At 41.9% G+C, this 20,744-nt stretch overlaps 1 protein-coding gene across 1 annotated transcript; it reads left to right on the top strand.

Moving 5' to 3' along the window:
• The first annotated feature begins 2,441 nt into the window (after positions 1 to 2,441).
• Positions 2,442 to 18,929, top strand: LOC106609361 (uncharacterized). Its single transcript, XM_014208123.3, has 3 exons — positions 2,442 to 2,539; positions 2,879 to 3,132; positions 14,819 to 18,929. The coding sequence occupies exons 2-3, from the start codon at positions 3,035 to 3,037 to the stop codon at positions 15,255 to 15,257; spliced, it is 537 nt and encodes a 178-aa protein (XP_014063598.3). The 5' UTR covers positions 2,442 to 2,539; positions 2,879 to 3,034; the 3' UTR covers positions 15,258 to 18,929.
• Positions 18,930 to 20,744: the final 1,815 nt, after the last annotated feature.

Below are 20,744 nucleotides of genomic sequence, written 5' to 3'. Positions count from 1 at the left end.
GTACATGCCAAACTTTCTACATGCTATCATGAAAATGAGGACCACAATGGAAATAAGCTGTCCTCGATGATTCTTAACCAAGTGCATAATTTTGTATGTGTACCTTGTTTTAAATTATATTTATATATAATAAGAAAGCAGCGTCGCACAATCACAGATCCATGTCCTTTGATTGCTTGACCACGACATTGTTTCGACAGGACATCATGGTGCTCTGTCGGTCCATTTCAAAGCCAGAGTGATTAAAAGTTGGAGGATCTTTTCAAGTACAGTGTGTGCTGCATAGAGCACTTACTCATGTGCACTAATTGCCACATTATTACACAACCAGTAACGCCAGTGCATGATTGAGAGATCAAACCAGGCGGTAACCCCTCTGTTCATCAGCACACTGAGGGCACTGCTTCACAGGGCTGATGTCACATGATGCCTGCTCATTGTTACATAAATGGGTCGAAATCATGGTAGAGCTGTCCAGCTTTGATATCCAATACATCCTCACCTCAGTTTGAATCAATCAGTTACCAATTCAGATACCTGTTATGCATTGCGGAATCCTTGCAGTTGATATTCATCTCTTGGTTTTGCAAGGGTGAAGTTATATACTATTGGACTTTTTGTCTCTTAAAATAATTATTGATTGGGAACTCACCTTTGGTCAAATTTGAATTGCCATCTCCAGAGTTGGAGAATTACATGTCTCATTCATTAGGGTCAGAACATCACAATGCTCTATGTAGCTATAATGTCATGTTTATAACATGCTTATGGATGGGTAATGTATGGTATAATGTACATTTTTACCAAACACTGTAACAGGCTAGACCTGACTGATGCCTTTTGAGGTCAAGAAGAAGGTGAGTTGACTTCCTGATTGGTTTACTGTGTCATTGTTATGATCCCCCCTGGGAAAATAACACCAAACCAGAGATTATAATAGATTATAGAGAGTGGATCCTTTAATTTCAGCCCAGGCTGGATTAGGCTGCTAGTGGCTATTACCTGTGTGGGCACTGTTACTAATGTTATTATGATGATTATGAGAGACTAATGGAGGACTTCAAAGCCTTCAACACTGCTGGAATACACACAGTGACAACAGTGGAGTGTGAGAAATTGAGAAATTGGAAGCAGTCAGACGATTTGGCGAGCAATGAACATTGCTTAAAAACACAATTCATAACAGAGAGAAGGGGGGAGAAGAATTTCAAAATGTGGGAAACTGTCTGACTGATTTAACAAACAAAATGTATGTGATTCTTCAGGGGTGCTCTGTTTCAGACCTATCTTCCCTATATTTACTTTCCCCACTCTATAGTTTATATTAACCCAAGCTGAAGCTCATGGGGGCTCTCCTAAACTAGGAAAGACACTCAACCTTTGGCAACACATTTGGTCTGTTTTCCCTGAAATGATGGTTGCGTAACTACGTAACTCTCCTCAGTGTTTTGTGTGGATCAGGTATGTACATTATGACTATGCAGCCTAATTAATAAAACATGTCACAAACAGGATAGAGCGCAGGTGTTCATGCCTGCTAAGCTCGGAGACAATACAGACTCACCCACTTTCCCAACGGACACTGAGTGGAATAAGACTCGTGTGAGTCCGTTTTAGGATATACGAGTCTAAACACGTCACTGACACATCTACAACACCGTAGTAAGTTTACTAAACACAAACGACAACATCCACATTGTATACAGGAAGAAAATGCCCTAAACAAATTAGCTGCACGTGATCTTTATAGCCCTGGTGGCATCAAGCTGTATGATAGCCAATGTAACCACTCATTATCGTAAGTCACATGGTACTCTTTATGAGGTCATATTTCCTTATAGTTCTGGAAAATGTACAATAAATAAATGTCTGTGGCATAATCAGGAAGCAATCTAACGTATCAATACGTTAGCCATGGGTGTAGCCATGGGTGTGTCTGTCTAAAATTCTGAAAGAGAACTATCTATACCTATCCCTCAGGCTCACTTGGTGTTGAAGGCAAAGATAAGAGAAAAGGGAAAGGGAGGGGGTGAAAAACACATGATAATAGTCTGAGAAAATCATTTTGAGAATATGCCACCATTTGTTTGCATGACATATACTATGGGAAATTGTTAATAAAACAACATTTGGATCAATGGTTGGTTAATGATTAGTATGGATCTTTCTTCAAATATATCTTAAATATGAATATCTATAGCTAAGTTCTTGGAAGGTCTTTGACCAGTCAAGAACAATCATTATTTTGGCATTTCAGTTGGCATTTGCCACCAAAACCAACAACAGGTGTATACATGGCTCAATTACATGGCACTATATAGTGAATGAAGTGAATGAAGAATAAATTATCCGACCAAACCACGGAGCCTATCAGGTACACCGGTGCAGAATGAGTCCCGCCCACTCAATATTTATACGCACAATGTCATCGCGCTCAACTTCAGAAGTTGAATCTGAGAACTTCATATTGACCAACACTTGTTAGAGCCGTGGGAAAATACTTAGACCTACGAGAATATTTCTGAAAATCCTCATATACGTAAGATATTTCTAACATTCATAAAATGTACTATTTTATATGAGTTATTATAGCTATAATTTGAAATGCAATATAATTTTTGTGTAAAATATGAAAAATGGGTGTAGCTGGATATATATATTTTTACTTTTTCTTTAGTGCCTGAGGTTTCTTTATGCAATATTTCAATTGGCCACACATAGAGTGGTTCGTACACTACCGAATAGTGAGTGAATAATGCACTTGCAAGTGTCCCACAGGCACTCTTGAATATTTGTTGCATAACCTAATCAATATCCTGATCAAATTAGACAATTGTATTTACTTTTCTTTCCTTTTTTTATTCTCTGTTTATCACAGGATTATTTGACTGTCTCACGCATTGTTGCCTGGATATCAGTACTAGCCTAAATACCAAAACATTTTGGAATTTTTCTTCCCGGGGAGTTGAACATCGTCCAGGTGGTTTGGGAACACCCTCCTTCCCAAGGGGTGTGTGTGAGAACTCGTCCCGAGATGCGTTCACTTCTGCCGGTTACTGTGTATTGCATCAGCCTACTTTCCCTCCAGCAGCTCCTGGCTCTCCCGGTCGCAGACCGTCTGGAGAGAAACAGGTAAGAAGAAAGACATTACATGAACTTCCTATATTGAACGTGCGTTCCAGTTCCTTCTCTTTCACTTTCTAAGAGTGATCCTTTCTGGATGTGATGATTATTGAACAGAAATGTTCTTGTGTAGAGCACATTGGATATATAAAAGCTCCTGCTATTTCAATAGGACGTTTGGAGGTCTAATTCAAATATAGGCTACATGTAGTCTTATTTTATTCCAGGATTCGGAAAATACAGTGATGGATGAGATGCATTATTATGAAATTGGTTATTCTCGAATGTCCAACGACTTTGCCGGTGTTTGGTGAATTGACGTGCATCTTTTTTTAGCCTACTGTTTTTTTTATTATTAAATCACACTGTCAAACCACAAACGGATGAACCACTTAATATATAATATCGAGGTTAGTGGCATAAAGTACGCTGAAGTGTTTGTTCAGTCAGGGTGTTGTGTCGGGGAGATAACGGATAGAGAGTAGTCCTGGCCGGCAAGGTCAGAGCAAGACAGACGTGATACAGGGAACGTGCGCTCGGATAACCAGGGGACTCTGTAGTTATGATATGACAATGTGGAAAAGTTTGAGGGGAATCCGTGTTTTTAGAATGGATTGAGAGTTCATCCATGCGCGCCTTGCGCAGTCTGGTTTGCACTGCTCTCTCCATTGGGCAAAGGCATGTTATGGGATTTAAACACTTGTGTTGACTTAAAGTTCATGATAGTGTAGGCTAACGAATGCTATCTTATCCACGACCACTATGTTTAAAAATGGGCACCATGATGAAATTACACATTTATTCCATCTGCATAATAAAGCGTACTCTTCAGAATGTGTGTTCTTATATGATGCGACTGAATTTAGTCCAAAAACTCAAAACTGAACTAATGGGACAGAGGACAATACGACCGTCATTGCATTATATTTTTACACACTGCGCTACAAACACAAACTGAAGCGCAGGTTAGGCGCGTTATTACACACTGTTAAGTATTTTACTGATATATTACACATGTTACATCAAATCTGGCAGTATTCATGAAAGTCTTCCGTACACCTCGTTATAGGTCCCTAAACGAAAGTGCAAGCTACTTGCGTCAGTGTTCAAAGTCAAGGTTAATTGCGCCAAACCATATACTTTATCATATTCACATGTGACTATATTTTCGAATGCAACAGATATTTGGTTGTGTGTTTGTCTTACAAATTAGGTTTGGTTTTAGTAGTTTGAGGTCACATGAGGTCATATTCCTAACACAGCAGTATATATGACCTCATGTGGGATATGACCTCATGTGGGACATGTGATAACAGAGGTGGAAAAAACAGTCCTCCTCATGTTGGCATTTACTGACTTCCCCCGTCATTTTAGGCATTGGCTACTGTACTGTAATACTGTAATCAGTGGCACTTGTATTTTCCACTCTGATATTCTTCTATGTGTGACATGGTAGTAAAATCCTAAGATCACAGGGAATTGGTCAATAATACCCATTTCCTATTTCATTGGGTGGGCAGACGTGCCTGTTCAAAGTGAAGGAGAAGTGCACTAGTGAAGACTCCAGTCTCTGGTGTGTTTTAGTGCAGTGAGAGCTATAGCAGAGGGTAGAGACAGTGTCTGCATGCCCTCTTCTGGTGGGAGACTGACAGGAACCTGGACTCTATCAATGAGAGAAACCAATTAAAACACATGATTACCTTCACCAAGACCCATGCCTTTACATAGAAATCTGGGATGTTCAAAGCTAAAAGAGGAACATTTTCACCTGTTAGTCATTTTTTGGGGCAAATGAAGTAAGGCACTTGGTTGTATCTAGATGTTCCTCTAATGTGGGTTAGCACTGTAGGACACACTGACAGGTTCCAAAAAATGTCCATGAGTTGTGTTGTTGGCCTGGTAACTCAGACAATGATCATTTGTTGAGACTTATTCATATTATTACTAGGTCAGTGACACCACTGTTATCTTGCTTTATACAGTGCCTTCGGAAAGTATTCAGACCCCTTGACCTTTTCCACATTTTGTTAGGTTACAGCCTTATTCTAAAATGTATTAAATGTTTTTTTTCCCCCTCATCAATCTACACACAATACCCCATAATGACAAAGCAAAAACAGTTTTTTAGACATTTTTGCAAATTTATAAAAAACGGAAATATCACATTTACATAAGTATTCAGACCCTTTACTCAGTACTTTGTTGAAGCACCTTTGGCAGCGATTACAGCCTCGAGTATGATCCTACAAGCTTGGCACACCTGTATTTGGGGAGTTTCTCCCATTTTTCTATGCAGATCCTCTCAAGCTCTGTCAGGTTGGATGGGAAGCATCGCTGCACAGCTATTTTCAGGTCTCTCCAGAGATGTTAGATCGGGTTCAAATCCAGGCTCTGCCTAGGCCACTCAAGAACATTCAGAGACTTGTCCCAAAGCCACTCCTGCATTGTCTTTAACATTTTTTTAACCTTTATTTATCTAGGCAAGTCAGTTAAGAACAAATTCTTATTTTCAATGACGGCCTAGGAACAGTGGGTTAACTGCCCTGTTCAGGGGCAGAACGACAGATCTTTACCGTGTCAGTTCGGGGATTCGATCTTTCAACCTTTCGGTTACTAGTCCAACCTTTCGGTTACTAGTCCAACACTCTAACCACTAGACTACCTGCCGACCCTTGGCTGTCTCCTTAGGGTCGTTGTCCTGTTGGAAGGTGAACCTTCGCCCCAGTCTGAGATCCTGAGTGCCCTGGAGCAGGTTTTCATCAAGGATCTCTCTGTATTTTGCTCTGTTTATTTTTGCCTCGATCCTGACTTGTCTCCCTGTCCCTGCCGCTGAAAAACATCCCCACAGCATGATGCTGCCATCACTATGCTTCACCGTAGGGATGGTGCCAGGTTACCTCCAGACGTGACACTTGGCATTGAGGCCAAAGAGTTCAATCTTGGTTACATCAGACCAGAAAATATTGTTTCTCATGGTCTGAGAGTCTTTGATGTGCCTTTTGGCAAACTCCAAGCAGGCTGTCATGTGCCTTTTTACCAAGGAGTGGCTTCTTGGTGGAGTGCTGCAGAGATGGTTGTCCTTCTGAAAGGTTCTCCCATCTCCATAGAAGAAGTCTAGAGCTCTGTCAGAGTGACCATCAGGTTCTTGGTCACCTCCCTGACCAAAGCCCTTCTCCCCCAATTTCTCAGTTTGGCCAGGCGGCCATCTCTAGGAAGAGCCTTCAATGCTGCAGACATTTTTTGGTACACTTCCCCAGATCTGTGCCTCGACACATCCTGTCTCGGAGCTCTACGGACAATTCCTTCGACCTCATTGCTTGGTTTTTGCTCTGACATGCACTGTCAACTGTGGGACCTTATATAGACAGGTGTGTGCCTTTCGAAATCATGTCCAATCAATTTAATTTGGTGGACTTCAATCAAGATCCTTCAATCAAGAAACGTCTCAAGGATGATCAATGGAAACAGTATGCACCTGAGCACAATTTCGTGTCTCATAGCAAAGGGTCTGAATACTTCTGTAAATAAGTTTATATATATATATTTGCAAAAATGTCTAAAACCCTTTTTTCACTTTGTCATTATGGGGTGTTGTGTGTAGATTGCTGAGGATTATTATTTTTGAAATCCATTTTAGAATAAGGCTGTAACGTAACAAAATGTGGAAAAGGTCAAGGGGAAGCTATTTCTGCTTCCCAATGGTTGTTAAGACTTCAATCTCTTGGAACTAACTTTCCATTTTAAACAGCAGGGGCAGAATTTGTGGGTAATGGTGGATGGGATTGTGGTTGCATCAGTGCTCTCTATCAGTGTATTTGAGTGAACACAGCAGCTTTTCAAAAACAAACAGTTCAATAAGAGGGAGTCTGTTTGTCTTGTCCAAGCTGTGGCTGTGTGAGGGGTTATCGTTCCTAGAAATCCCCTCAGGATGTTCCCTTGGTGATGGAAGGGCGATTCATAATGTCCTCTCTCTTTTTCCTCACTCTCTCTCTAATTCTGCTTTCTCTCTTCTCTCTCCCTCTTTAATTCTGGTTTCTCTCTGCCTTCTTCCCTCTTTTTATCTATTTATTTACTCAGTAAATGTCCCAGTTTTTCTTCCCTCCATAGCAAATGCTCTGTCCTTCCCATCACACATGATGATTCCATCACAGGCTGATTACAATAACACAGGCCTCATTGCTCCTCCTCTCTTTCCCCTTTTCAGACTGAGGTGTGATGGGTGAAATTTGGTCATTGTTTCTCTGTACCGATAAAGTGCTTTATGTCCTGATCATGGACGGCCCGTGGGGCCACCTCTTTTGACACCCTTGCTCTAGGCCATTCACAATACAAAGTATACCCTTCATTTTACATATAGTAACAGCCTGAGAGAAAATAGTTGAAGGCCAGAGCCAAACCAATATGGCTTTAGAGACGAAGCAGTTTTACATTGTGGATTCCAGCAGTGGGATGCAGGGCGCCCCAGAGAGAGGCATGCTACTGCAGCTGATTTGCTGTAATGTGCTTGTTGCCATGATGACCCACTACTTCCACACAGTCTGGGACAGAGGTCAATGATATGACATGTCAGACATCCCTGACAGGATGAACACAGTTTGTGTATTGAGCGTGTGTTAGTGTAAAGTATATTCTCTTTAGAAAGAGGGACTGTGTATGTGTAGACTACTGGTCTGTCTGTGTGTATTTGAGTCTGTGTGTATTTGAGTCTGTGTGTATTGTGGTCGTGAATTTGCTCAGGATCCTGACTGGACAGAAAAAAACAACAAGGTTTTCCCGTCTGTCCATCCTCCTACTAAATCATGAACTCCCTCTTTCACCCCATATGGGGCAAGTGTCAGGGCCAAGCCCCCTGCATGCAATTCAGATGTCAACACCCATACATTGTCCAAACACAATATTTACCCCAGAAACAGGCACATTGCGTCATCATCCACCACCCAGAGGACATACTGTTGTCTTCTGAGGAATATATCAGATGCTCTTTGCATCCATTAGATGGTGATAGATTTTATAACTCTATATACAGTAACTTTATATAGATTTATAGACATGCTTATACAATATCAAAGACATAACATGAACATTACCTTGACTAACATGGCTCATAAATACTTCAACTTTACTCCAGTTATCTCTTTGATGTACTTAAATACACTTTGCATGCCTCACAGTCTGATATAACCCCAGCTGGCCGTGGAGATCGCTCTGTGAGAGGCAGTATGTATGGCTCTGAGGTTAGACCTCTGCTCTGAGGAAGCATGGCTGATCTGATGTGGGCCACACTGTAAACAGAGGTCTGGACTGGCGATGTATGGAGATGTAATGTATCTACTACACTGCCATGACCCTCCCTCCCTCTCACCCACTCTCTCTCTCTAGCTCTCTCTCTCTTTCTCCTTCTCTCTCTCTGTGCTCCGTGGGGGTCATTACGACCAGGCCTAAAGAAGAGAGGGAACCAGTCTCCCACCAGGCAGCTCAGAATTCCACAGTGGATTAGTGGCTAAGACCTAAATTCCACCGTCCACATCTATAAAGAAAATGCTTCCACTCTGCACTGATAGCCTGACCATGGCAAAATGCTTGTGTGTGTGTGTATGTATGGATTAGGGTTGTCACGATACAAGTCTTGAGCTACTACGATATCAGATTTTCCATGGCAAAAAAGAAAGCACGAATTAGACAAAACTCTATGGTACAATAAAAACCTACTTTACGTAAAATTGTGGGTGCTATAGCTTGCAAAATTAACTAATGTGACTCTAGGTGACAAGAAATGAAATCCGCTTTGTGTTTTGTTTCCTTGCCACGATACTTCTGTCTATCGCAATACTGGAATCGTGACAACCCTTGTATAGTATATCTGTCTGTCTGTGTGTATACTGTCAGTGTTAAAGAAAGAACACAGGATTAAGGCTGAAGAATGAACACAGATGGAGCTCTGAGGTCTGAGGAGAGAAGGACTAAACTCTTGTTTCATGTTCTATTGGTGGTTGAGAAAAATGTAGGTGTTATTCTAGCTAAGTACAGTCATTTGTAGTGTGGATGGATACCCAGAGTAGCGATGGAGGTCAGGCCTCAATCAGGAGTCAGCACTGCAGCTGTGAGTGGCCGCCTCAGTACAATTGGAACCACTGTGTGGTTTGAAGTCCGTCTCCCAATTCCCAAACCACTACACACTTAAGTCCACACTTAAGTGGATATGTGGCTGTCGTTCTTTCAAGCCATGGACTTTAGCAACTGTGTACACTTTCACCCAATGCAGTGCATGATGAAGAAAGTGCTAAATCACCCCTCAGCACATACTTATCATCAACACAAGAGGTTATAAAACCACCAACGCACGGAGAACAAGCGGCAGCAATGGTTCATTCACAAATAAATCGCCTTTTTCTTATTTCTGTCTCCTTACTGAGAACACAATCTGTCCTGTGTTAGGTGCATGGGGCCTGGCGAGGATTATGTATGAATGTGCCACATTTACTGTTGATTAAGCCACCCCATGGTAGGCCCCAGCCCCCTGGGTATAAGCATGTATGAGGGGCTGGTGCTGGCCAAGGCTTACCCTTCTCTGAGGGGGCCTTACTGGGGCAGAGGAGGGCATCAGGCTGGGGCTGGTGGGACATCGGCGATTCCACGCCAGCGGCAGCGGAACACATTTTTGGTATCTCATATTGTTTTGGCAATTCTCACATTGAAACTTCATTGGGGAAAGGATGTTTGAAATGCTTTTTACATTTGTACCACAAACAATGTTTGAGAAAATCATGATGAAAGTAGCCATTTTAGGCCCTTTTTAGACCTAAACATGCCTCCTGTAAGACCCTATGATCCGTGAACTGTACATGGAACAGTTAACATCTTGGTGTCATTATACTCCTTATAGTGTGCTTTAAAATATGGAATACACTACCGGTCAAAAAATGTTGAAAACCTACTCATTCAAGGGTTTTCCTTTATTTTTTACTATTTTCTACATTGTAGAATAATAGTGAAGACATCAAACTATGAAATAACACATATGAAATCATGTAGTAACCAAAATGGCTTGGCATGTGTCGGACCGCAGAGTGAAGGAAAGCAGCCAACAAGTGCTCAGCATATGTGGGAACTCCTTCAAGACTGTTGGAATAGCATTCCAGGTGAAGCTGGTTGGGAGAATGCCAAGAGTGTGCAAAGCTGTCATCAAGGCAAAGGGTGGCTTTTTGAAGAATCTCAAATATAAAATATATTTTCATATGTTTTACACTTTTTTGGTTACTACATGATTCCACATGTGTTACTTCATAGTTTTGATGTCTTCACTATTATTGTACAATGTAGAAAATAGTAAAAATAAAGAAAAACCCTTGAATGAGTAGGTGTTCTAAAACGTTTTACCAGTAGTGTATGTCTAGATTCTGAAATAAAAAAATTATCACATTCATTTATTCAACATTCAAATATTAATATCTCAAAATGACCCTTTTTGCTTTTGTTTATTTTAAGACATTGTTTGGAACAATATATATAAGTACATTACATTTCCAGTGTGGGCTTTCTGCTAATTCTGAAGGTATGATCAAATTTATGAGCACCACCAACACAGTGAATGGGAAAATGGATTCAAAGGGAACTCCCTCTGCTGGTGATTTGCTGAATGTGCAATCCTACATGAGGCTGTGATTGGTTAATGACCTATCATGTCCATTTATATGTATAAAATGGGTCATATCATTAAAAGTACCAGAGAGCCCACTCTGGAAATGTTCCGTGTTTGAAGAGAATGTCTAAAAAGGATAGTTTTGAGATTAATATTAATATTTTTAATGTTGAATAAATTAATGTGAAAATGTGTATTTCAGAGAGAACACTATAAGGAGTATAATGACAGATGCTGTCTGTATTATGTACAGTTCACAGATCATGGGGTCTTATAGGAGGCATGTATACTAAAAAGTGTATAAAATGGCTAATTTCATCAAGATTTTCAAAAAAATGGCTTGTGATAGAAATTTTAAAAAAAGGGTTAAACATCCATTCCCCCCAATCAAGTTTCTATGTGAGAATAGTCAGAACAATCTGAGATACCTAATTGCTCCTGTAAGTCGCTCTGGATATGACTAAATGACTCAAATGTAAATACCAAAACTATTTCCCGCTCCCGCTGGTGTGGAATCACCCTATTGTGGTGGTTCCACTGGTGGGTCTCAGTTGTGATTCCAGACCTAAACCTCAGTCTAAACTGTGGGAGTAATAAGAAAGAATAACACCACACTGCAGCACAAAGTTTGGATCAGCTTTATCGAACCCTCAAAACCCCCCTCCCTCTGCCCGGTCCCCAGGCTGAGTGACTTTTAGCTTCATGCCCTCCAATGAAAATGTGACTTTTACAGAACAAGTAGGTGGATTTGTTACCAATATATATTTTTTAACAATCTTCCACAGATCAGATGGTGCTGAAAACGAGTGTTGAGTGAGTGAATGTTTCCAAGAATGTGAAGCTCTGATATCTTTGATCGTCTCCCAATCACAAAGACCTCCATTACTGTCAATTTGCAGGATTACTTTCTCAATAGCCAAATTAGATGGGCTGTCAGATCAGATGTGATCCAGTGAGAGAGTTCCCACGTTGGGCCGGCCTACAGTACATGGTGCTGCTGCCTTCTCCTGGCTGTGGGTTAGAACACGGTGGCCAAAAGGCTTATTGTGGGATCAGAACAACATCCCAACAAAACTGGAGAGGAGCATGTGCACTGAGCACACTGACTCACAGTCACACCTCCGGTCCAAAGTCTTTGGCCAAAACGTTCCCTTCAGATCCATCCGATCCCTCCAGCACAGACACATACAAATGAGTCCTGGCTGGCCCTAGGGACAAAACAGACAAGTTCACACTTGCTTGTGAAGCCATTATATAAAAGCTATATTAAAGTCTAAGGGCATCAGCGTCAGGTGGAAGTAAAGCTGTCTGGTCAGATGGTGTAACAGAGAGGAGAGGAGGACAAAAGGACATGCCAAGAACTCCATAGGTGGGAGGTGAACCCCACAGAAACCCAAACACATGTAACCTCCTTTAAACAGCAGACTCATTCTTTCTTTCTTTTTTCTCCTTCTCCGCCTCCATCCAGTTACTAATTCTCCAAGAAAATTGTTTTTTAACGATATCACAGGGTCTTTATGGCTGTCTGCCAGCCCAGAATAGCCTGACTAGTGAAGCAGCCATCGTCTGCTGCGTTGGGTCGGGCTCGAGGCGACATGGTGTGTTATGGGAGATTCCAGCACTGAGTGAGCCACAAAGTCCACTACTGCTCTACCAGGGGTGGAAATGGGCATTAAAAACACACACAAACACACACACAAACTACTTGGTCAATGGGGTAGATTGGGACTGACACATTGTCTTAGGGCAGCAAGTAGACTAGTGGTTAGAGTGTTGGGTCACTAACCAAAAGGTTGCTGGTTCAAATACCTGAGCTGACAAGGTGGAAAATCTGTTTATGTGACCTTGCGCAAGGCACTTAATCCTAATTTGCTCCAGCGGCACTGTACTACTATGGCTGACCTTGGAAAACAACACATTTGACTGCACCTATCCAGTGTACAATAAAACATATCCCTTTTTCTATGGATGTGAAGCTTGGTACAGCACACCCACTGATCACAGACATCAATTCAACATCTATTCCATGTTGGTTCCACATCATTTCAAACAACATTGATTCAACCAGTGTTTGCTCAGTGGGCATTGTTTGGTACTGGCAGTCTGCACACCCCATCAGACCTGTTTTTGTCCAGGGACTCCCAAATGAAGCTGTTCTGGAGCTGTTTTACCTTTGTTTTGTTTATTCACCATCTCTTGTTTCCGAACGGATTAGGTTTCCTCCTTCCTCATGTGTGAGAAACACATTTTCCACCATGGATTCCAAACACAAAAGAAGATTGTATTTCAGCCTTTTTGGGTACAGAAAGGTCAAGTTTACTGTAATGAATATAAACTATCCAAATCTCTATAACAACCACATTGCAGTATTTATGCGGTATACTGTATGAATGTAGCTTCTTCCGCGCAGTCAAATACAATTTGTGCCTGTCTGTCAGCATGGTGTTTGGCACAGAAGGCGGGTGTGACTTGGCAATGCCATGGCCACAGGACAGAGCTGAATGACTAGGTGCTCCTGGAAATAGTGCTCCCTCGACATTACCACAGTGGTTATCAGTGACACCCACCATCACCAGGCACCAGGGCCCTGCCTTGTACGGTCAAACAGGCTGGATGGCAGGGAGACGCAGGTGATTCAGTGTTTTCTTTGTGTTGGAACTCTGTGTACATGTCAAATATAGCTACCTTGAAACTTTCACTGACTGACCAGTCATGGTGCTGTTGCTGGAATAGCACTTTATTTTTGCTTGTGAAGTAGCTAGATTGGCTAGTTATGTTGGGCTTCAAGCCCGCAACAGACCGGAAAACTCAGTTTGAGGTTAAATTGGTTGAACAAACCCATAAATGCATAAAGTCATGATTGTAGTCTGCAGAATTTTGGCCACGAACAACATGTTTGGCAAGAGCCTGGCCAAGTCACTGAACACATTAACTAAGAGACCGCCTTGAGGAGGCAGAGAAGGGTTTGGAACCCTGTTCATTAATATAGCCACTTCTCACTGTGTCTGTACAGAGATTGGTTGGTTACCACTGGCATAGTGGCATTCTACAGTAGGCCTACCCTGTTATTTCTCACAATCCAGTCAGCGTTTCACAAGGAGAACGCTGCTCTTTTTATAATTACTCTGTATGCCAACTATCATTACTGCTTCTCCTAAAGAGCAGTTGGAAGCCGGTCAGAACCTGATGCTGTGGAAATGTTTCTGTGCTCTTTGAAATTGAAAAAGGATACAAAAGGGACGTTTTCTCTTTCTTGTTCTAACTTTAACATGGGAGGACATTTAGCACACAAAAGTCATACTTATTACTTAAAATAATTGAGGCTTGATATACCTACACCAACTGGTGCCATTTTGAGAATGAAGTTCCCTGACTCACTGTGGCCAGTGCTTCGTCAATATGACATCCGCCAGGTGCATGAGCCTCTACCCTTTTATGGCATCTGTAACAACCCCCCCCCCCCCCACAACAGTTTAGAGAATAGCATCCCCAGTGCCAAGTTTGAGTTGAGCAGCCAGTGTCATCATCAAGAAGAGAACAGATGGCAGGGCCTCCTCCTCAGCGCTAAAGCCAGAGTCAATCTGAAATGTGTTTGCTAAACAGGCTGTTCCTGAAACTTAGTGATGCCTCTGTCCTGTGGACACTTGAGTGAGTAGTCAGTAAATCTCCAGAGCCACTCTGTCTGTTTGCGTTAGCTAAGGTGGACATGAAGTCTCAATAGTTGTGACGTCCAGTATGTTGATATTACCATAATAAATGGACAGCAGCCAGGTCCCCAAGCTGTTTTGTTCCTATGCTGAAAGGCCATTAGTCTTCTAAAATGCATTAAGACAGGATGGTGACACATCAACCCTCACCATGCCCATTCCATGTGTGTAACATTTACTGTCAGTGTGTGTCGACATAAAATGCTGTTGGAAGTGTGCTTAACATCAGTCTGAGAATAACTAGGCCAGTTCTAAAATAACTTCTCTGATTCAGTGGTCAGCATTGAACCAGAGTGGAAACATACAGACATCTATCTTAACAACGTCTTGTTTTTTCCTGTGTTCCTAGGTTGGAGCTGCTTAAGAAGCTTCATGCGCTGAGCGAGGAGGAGATCTTCACTCCAGAAACTGGCACCGAACTCGCCAGCCCAACAGACTCCAGCCCTTCATCAGACCTCCAGTCCTCCATCAGATCACCAAAATGGCTGCCTGGATACCTCCGCAGAGACACACCACCCACTGTCATGAACACAGCCCATCTTGAAGCTCTGGTACGGGCGAGGCGTGAGGAGGGCGTGGAGCCACAACGGACGGGGTCAAGAGGTCGTCGCCATGCCCACTCAGGGTCGCGTGGGGGTCACCACCACCCCCAGCTGATGAGAGTGGGGTGCGCCCTGGGAACCTGCCAGGTTCAGAACCTCAGCCACCGGCTCTATCAGCTGATTGGCCAGAGCGGACGGGAAGACTCCTCCCCCATTAACCCCCGGAGTCCGCATAGTTACGGATGAGCGACTGACAGATACTTCTCCCTCTCTTCTCTGAAAACATAAACACCCCAGCAAACTTCAATATATAGACATTTATCTCTATTTTACGTATCACAGATAGCCTTTGCATTAGTATTAGATGTAGTCCACACCTTTTTTAGATCCTGAAATTACAATTTCTGTACTTTTTGAATGACATTTGCCTTACTCCTCTGTACACCTCAAAAACACATCATGCTGTTTAAGAAGAAGGAATCTGACATGAATGAAAGCCTCATAGCCGACGCTTCCCACCACCAACCACCCCTGGGAACGAATACCTGTCACCCAGAGATCCTCTGGACATTTGGGTCTCGTCAAAGTCTTTGTGTTTCTCCCGGCCTCCTGACTAGTCAAAGAGCTGCAAGGGGCTCAGTTTGACTTCCTAATCCTGTTAATGTAAGAATAAATGCTCCCGTCCACCAGTCTTTCTACTTAACACAAGCCAGCGCAACTGAACGTGTCTGTATAATGCCTAATGACCTCCACAGCAGCAGTTAGCTCTGGCCCCATTGATCAAACACTTAAGCCTCTCATGTGGATTTCTACCAGGGCTAGGATCAGATCCCTGTCAGAGGGAATATATTCCTGAAGACCCGTCAAAACGACCCGATGAACTCTTTTACCCCACCCTAAACCCTGCCCCCTTAGATCTGCCAGGACAATTTGAGGGACCACGTTTGACATATCTCGGGTAATCCTCTAATTTACAGACCACCAGCAACCATTTGTGGGCAGACACAGACACTGACCTTACAGACACAGACACTGACCTTACAGACAAGAACCTACTGTAAGTCCTCTCTCATCTGCAGCCAATGATGTTCCCGACAGAAGCGGTCTGTGGTTCTGTGAAGTATATGTTTCAACAGACCACAGCCTTGACAGTGGCATTCAGCCATAATAGTCAAGTTCAGCAGTGGCTGGATGGAGTTCTGCTTCTGGACTCATCTAGTAGAGACTGTTTATAGAAAGGAAGAAGAGGGTAAACATTTCAATGACTCAGTTCCTATACAAGATGGAGGTTTTCAATGTTTTTATTATGAATCATTGCGGATCTATTTCAGAGGTGGGATCTATTGGTTGTCTCTTGAACACAGTGAACACTCCTGCTGCTCTTATCCCAGGGTCTGAGTGGGAAATATGATCCCCTTCACGTGATTCTTAAGTTCGCCCACTAAGTCTCGACTTTATGTTTACGGCAATTTAACCAATCAGACCTAATCTCTTTAGTTGTACCGCCGTGGTGGCGAGGCGTTACACATCCTCTGCTGTATTTATAAACAAAAGAAACCTTGACCATGCCTTGCCCAGGGGACCGTATAACTACTACCTAAAGCATCACAAGTTGCCAACCCAAACCCAAAATCTGCCACTAATAGTACTGCCTAGGAATATTTAGAGGCTTACTTTGCCATTATCAATAATAATCCAGTCAGTTATGAATACTGAGATCCTAAAAACGCTAGTAGTTTAGTGTGTATACAACAATACTTTACGTTGTATGCTTGTAGTATGTCAAATGAGTCTAAATTAGCACAGAGTCGACAGCAAAGTGCTCTACTGTTACATTGTGGCTTTGTAATGACAGACCATGGATACCAAAAGTAAGGGAGCCAGAGTGCCACATTTTAAATCTGGATACGAAATACCATAAAAAACGAAATGCCCTGAGATTCCCATTTTCCCTTGTTATAACTGTCTCTGAAATGGTGGGCGGATGCCCTCACTAGAAATAACCAAAAACAACCTCAACTCAGCATGCATGCAAAAAAAACTAGCCTAACCTTCAAAAGGTGCAGAGTGTGTCGACCTGAAAAAACGAGCAACAACGTCTTTATGACATCTTTAATACCCATAATAATCATGCAGCCTGGCTCTTTGAAACACATTCAAATGTTTCATATTCTCAATGTCAGAGGATGAGAATAATTGAAATAATCCTCAACGTTCAGACTATTTGTTTTCCAATAACTTTGATCCAAACTTGCTGATGTTGCTATTGTTGCTGTTAGAAACCAGGTCAGCCATTAGCCATACATTCATGTATTTATGACTATGACTATGTAACTATTAGGTTTCTGTGTCATAATTAAACAGGCACAGGAGTACCCAATATTAGCTTAGAGTGTTTTAGGGTCCAAGTTTTTACTGTTTTGTTTTGACCACAGGGTTGCCTCAATGAAATCATTCTATAACTAATTAAGTTAGTTGGGCAAGTGGTTTAAATTCACCAAATATCTGACAATACTTGACAGTCATTTTGTTTTTTTTGTGATCTACATCATATTATAGTGTGGTCTTATATTCCTCTATCCATATCCCCCTTTCATTTTGTTTGACTTATTTTTGTCTTTTTGGACTGAATCGTCTTAATCAAAACTGGGGCTTTATTTTATTTTAGAGTTAGCTCATTTAATCGTGGAGTGATTCTCTGTCTCACTCTCTCTATCTCACCATCTCTCCCTCTACCACTCTCTCAACTTCTATCTCAGATTATGACCTACGCCAGGTCGCAGGTCACAATCAGTGGTTCATTGGTTCTTTAAGTCTAATCTGTTCAAAGGCTTTGTGAAACACACATGCCATTGTCTCTGCTGTAACGGAGCTAATCAATGTCTCGTGACAGATCATTAAAAGGCTTTTCAAATGCTAAGAACCTTGGTGAATCTCTCGACTTCTTAACCACCACCGTCACAGGTGTGTGTTTGTGTCTGAACGGCCACATATAGAATCAGGAACCAATCTTGTATTTGTTGGATTTTTGTTGGAGCCATTTAGTTTTTGCTCTACTTTTTCTTTGTGTTGTAATTACACGTCAGTGTTGTGTCACTGGCGGGTCCGTAGCCTTTCCTAGAAGCAAAGCTGAGTGTTTTGTCTGGGTAAACTGCGTACCACCCGATTATTTACGACCTTTGACCACTAATACCTCCCCTTGTGTGTTAAGAGAGACACTCTCCATCAGTCTTACATCAAAAGTAACGCTGCCATCGCCTGCCATTGTTAACTTAACCTATGTTGTAAAGCGATGCAGGAGATTGTGTTGTGTGTTCACGTCTGTATGTGAGTGTGTATGTGACTGTATGTGAGTGTGTATGTGACTGTATGTGAGTGTGTATGTGACTGTATGTGAGTGTGTATGTGTAGGTACTTATAGTATAGTCATCCTAGCCAGGGATCTGACACATCACAATCCCAGTCTTTTTCCTCATTCAATATTTAATTATACTTAAGGTCAGAAGCCTCTTTTAGGGTCACAGCAAACTGAGCAAAGCACTTTAATGTTGTTAGTTCCTCACAACTTGAATTTCAAACATTGCAATTCTATTTTTAATGACAGGTGAGAGTTATTGTATATGTAGCATTTGATAAAGATCTGTATGAGTGGAGTGGAGTGAAGATGATATCATGCGCACTTGTGCATATTATATATTATTAGTGGTACTATGTAATGAAAGTAATATATTTAAGTTATCTTTGTATGTTTATATATGTATGTCACCAAAGACACTATTTATCTCGTATTTTCCATGCTCCTAAAAGGTGACCTTTTGTTAGGAAAGAAAAATAAATCCCAAATGTAGCTAAATGTTCATGTCAGACAATGTCTTTCATTCTCTGTAAAAATAAAGAACTACACTGTAGTGAGATAAAGTCTAGTGTGTGCCTCTAATTTGTGAAAGTGTGTGTGTGTGCGTGCGTGTGTGTGTGCGCGTGCGTGTGTATGCATGCTTACCTTCACGTGTGTGAGTACAGTATGAACAACTCTTCTCAACAGTTATTGTTGACAACATCGATGCCATTGTCAAAACAAAAAATAATGTTATAATCAGAATTAAATCTACTGTACTCGCCATAGAATTATACAAACATTAGAAACATGACAGTTGCCAGCAGTCTTAGATATTACTACATCTTAAAAGAAATATAGAGGTACCAAGATCATACATATTACTCAATATCTCCTTAAAGGAACAGAAATATCTGGGGAAAAACACCCCTTCCTGGAATCTGGTAAACCTGGGCAAAGGTGACATCCTAGTGGAAAAATAGACGGGTGAAAGTTCTCTTGACCATGATGCATCAGCATTGATCCAATGTCCTTCACTCTACTACTCTTAACAGCTTGTTAATCATTATTCGTCCCAATGAATGGAGCAAAATTCATACTCGACAACACATGATTTAGATTCATGTAATACCCGAAAGGTTGTGCCTACCAGGGAGAGTTAATGAGTAACTAGAAGGCACATGCAGTCAGCCACATTCCTGGGCTGTCTGCCCACCTAGAGGCAGCTGGTTGGTGGGCAAGGATGGTGGGGGGGAAAGGGAACGAGAGGGACTAGTCCTACCACTGAACTAGAGAAATCCAAACCTCTACAGAGTGCAGGACACCCGACCATGCCCACAGACTATTCAGAGTATGTGTGACATCCGAGGAGTAGTTTCAGTATGTTACAGCCGTCTTTCCTGATATGAGTTCCCATGTCAGCTAAAACTGTGTCACACATCAAGAGTCCCCGGACACGTGGAGATCAAGTCACAGGACTTGTGGAATCTTAACTTGGGAGACGGTGTGTGTCTGTTTAAACTTACAAGGGTGTTGCATCATACACAAGTGCCTAAATGGTGACAGAGATCTACTAGTCCTATATCAGACATATCAAGTCTGCAACACCCCAGTCCAGTCCAGTACATTCTGATAAATCCAATATGTCTTTCTGGGTTTCTAGGTCTTGTGCAAACGTTTCTGGGGGCTTCATAGTGTATTCAACTGACTGTTCATTGGCATTGACTGATACAGTGCAGTACCACGATCCATCCACTAAGACCATGTTTGTAAAACTTCTAGTGACAGAATGTAACTGCAAAAATCTCTAACCTACACTGTAAAAATAGAAAATCTCAAAACACCAAAATCATGTAATGAAACCATGAAAAGTAGTGCACCTAAGCTGAGATCTGGTGTTTGGAGGGTGTTTGAATGTAAACCCAATGTAAGTGTTTTAATATACAGAATGTGTTTAAAAACAAAAATCAAGGACTCTGATACACCCAAAGTGGTTCTTCAACCTGAATATTGGTTTTAAGAGAGTGTTGTGAAAACACTTGGGGTTTCAGTGCATTTAAAAGGCAGCATCAAAACACAAAGAAATGTGTTTCTCAGACAATGAATATCAGGTATGAAGGTAAGACCCAGATGCAGACAATGTCGAATTCACAATGGTTTAATAATCCAACAGGGGCAGGCAATAGACAGGTCAAGGCAGGCAGGGGTCAGTGAACCAGAGGTGGGGCAACGGTACCAGATGGCAGGCAGGCAGAGGTCAATAATCCAGAGGTGGGGCAACGGTACAGGTCGGCAGGCAGGTAGAGTAGTCAGGCAGGCGGGGTCAGAGTCAGGACAGGCAAGGGTCAAAACCAGGAGGGCGAGAAAAAGAGAGACTGGGAAAAGCAAGAACTGAGACA

The sequence above is a fragment of the Salmo salar genome, chromosome 07, assembly GCF_965601325.2.
Source record: "Salmo salar chromosome 07, fSalSal1, whole genome shotgun sequence".
NCBI classification, from domain to species: domain Eukaryota; kingdom Metazoa; phylum Chordata; class Actinopteri; order Salmoniformes; family Salmonidae; genus Salmo; species Salmo salar.
The sequence above is the reverse complement of the archived record's forward strand: the minus strand, read 5'-3'. Positions and strand labels throughout refer to the sequence as shown.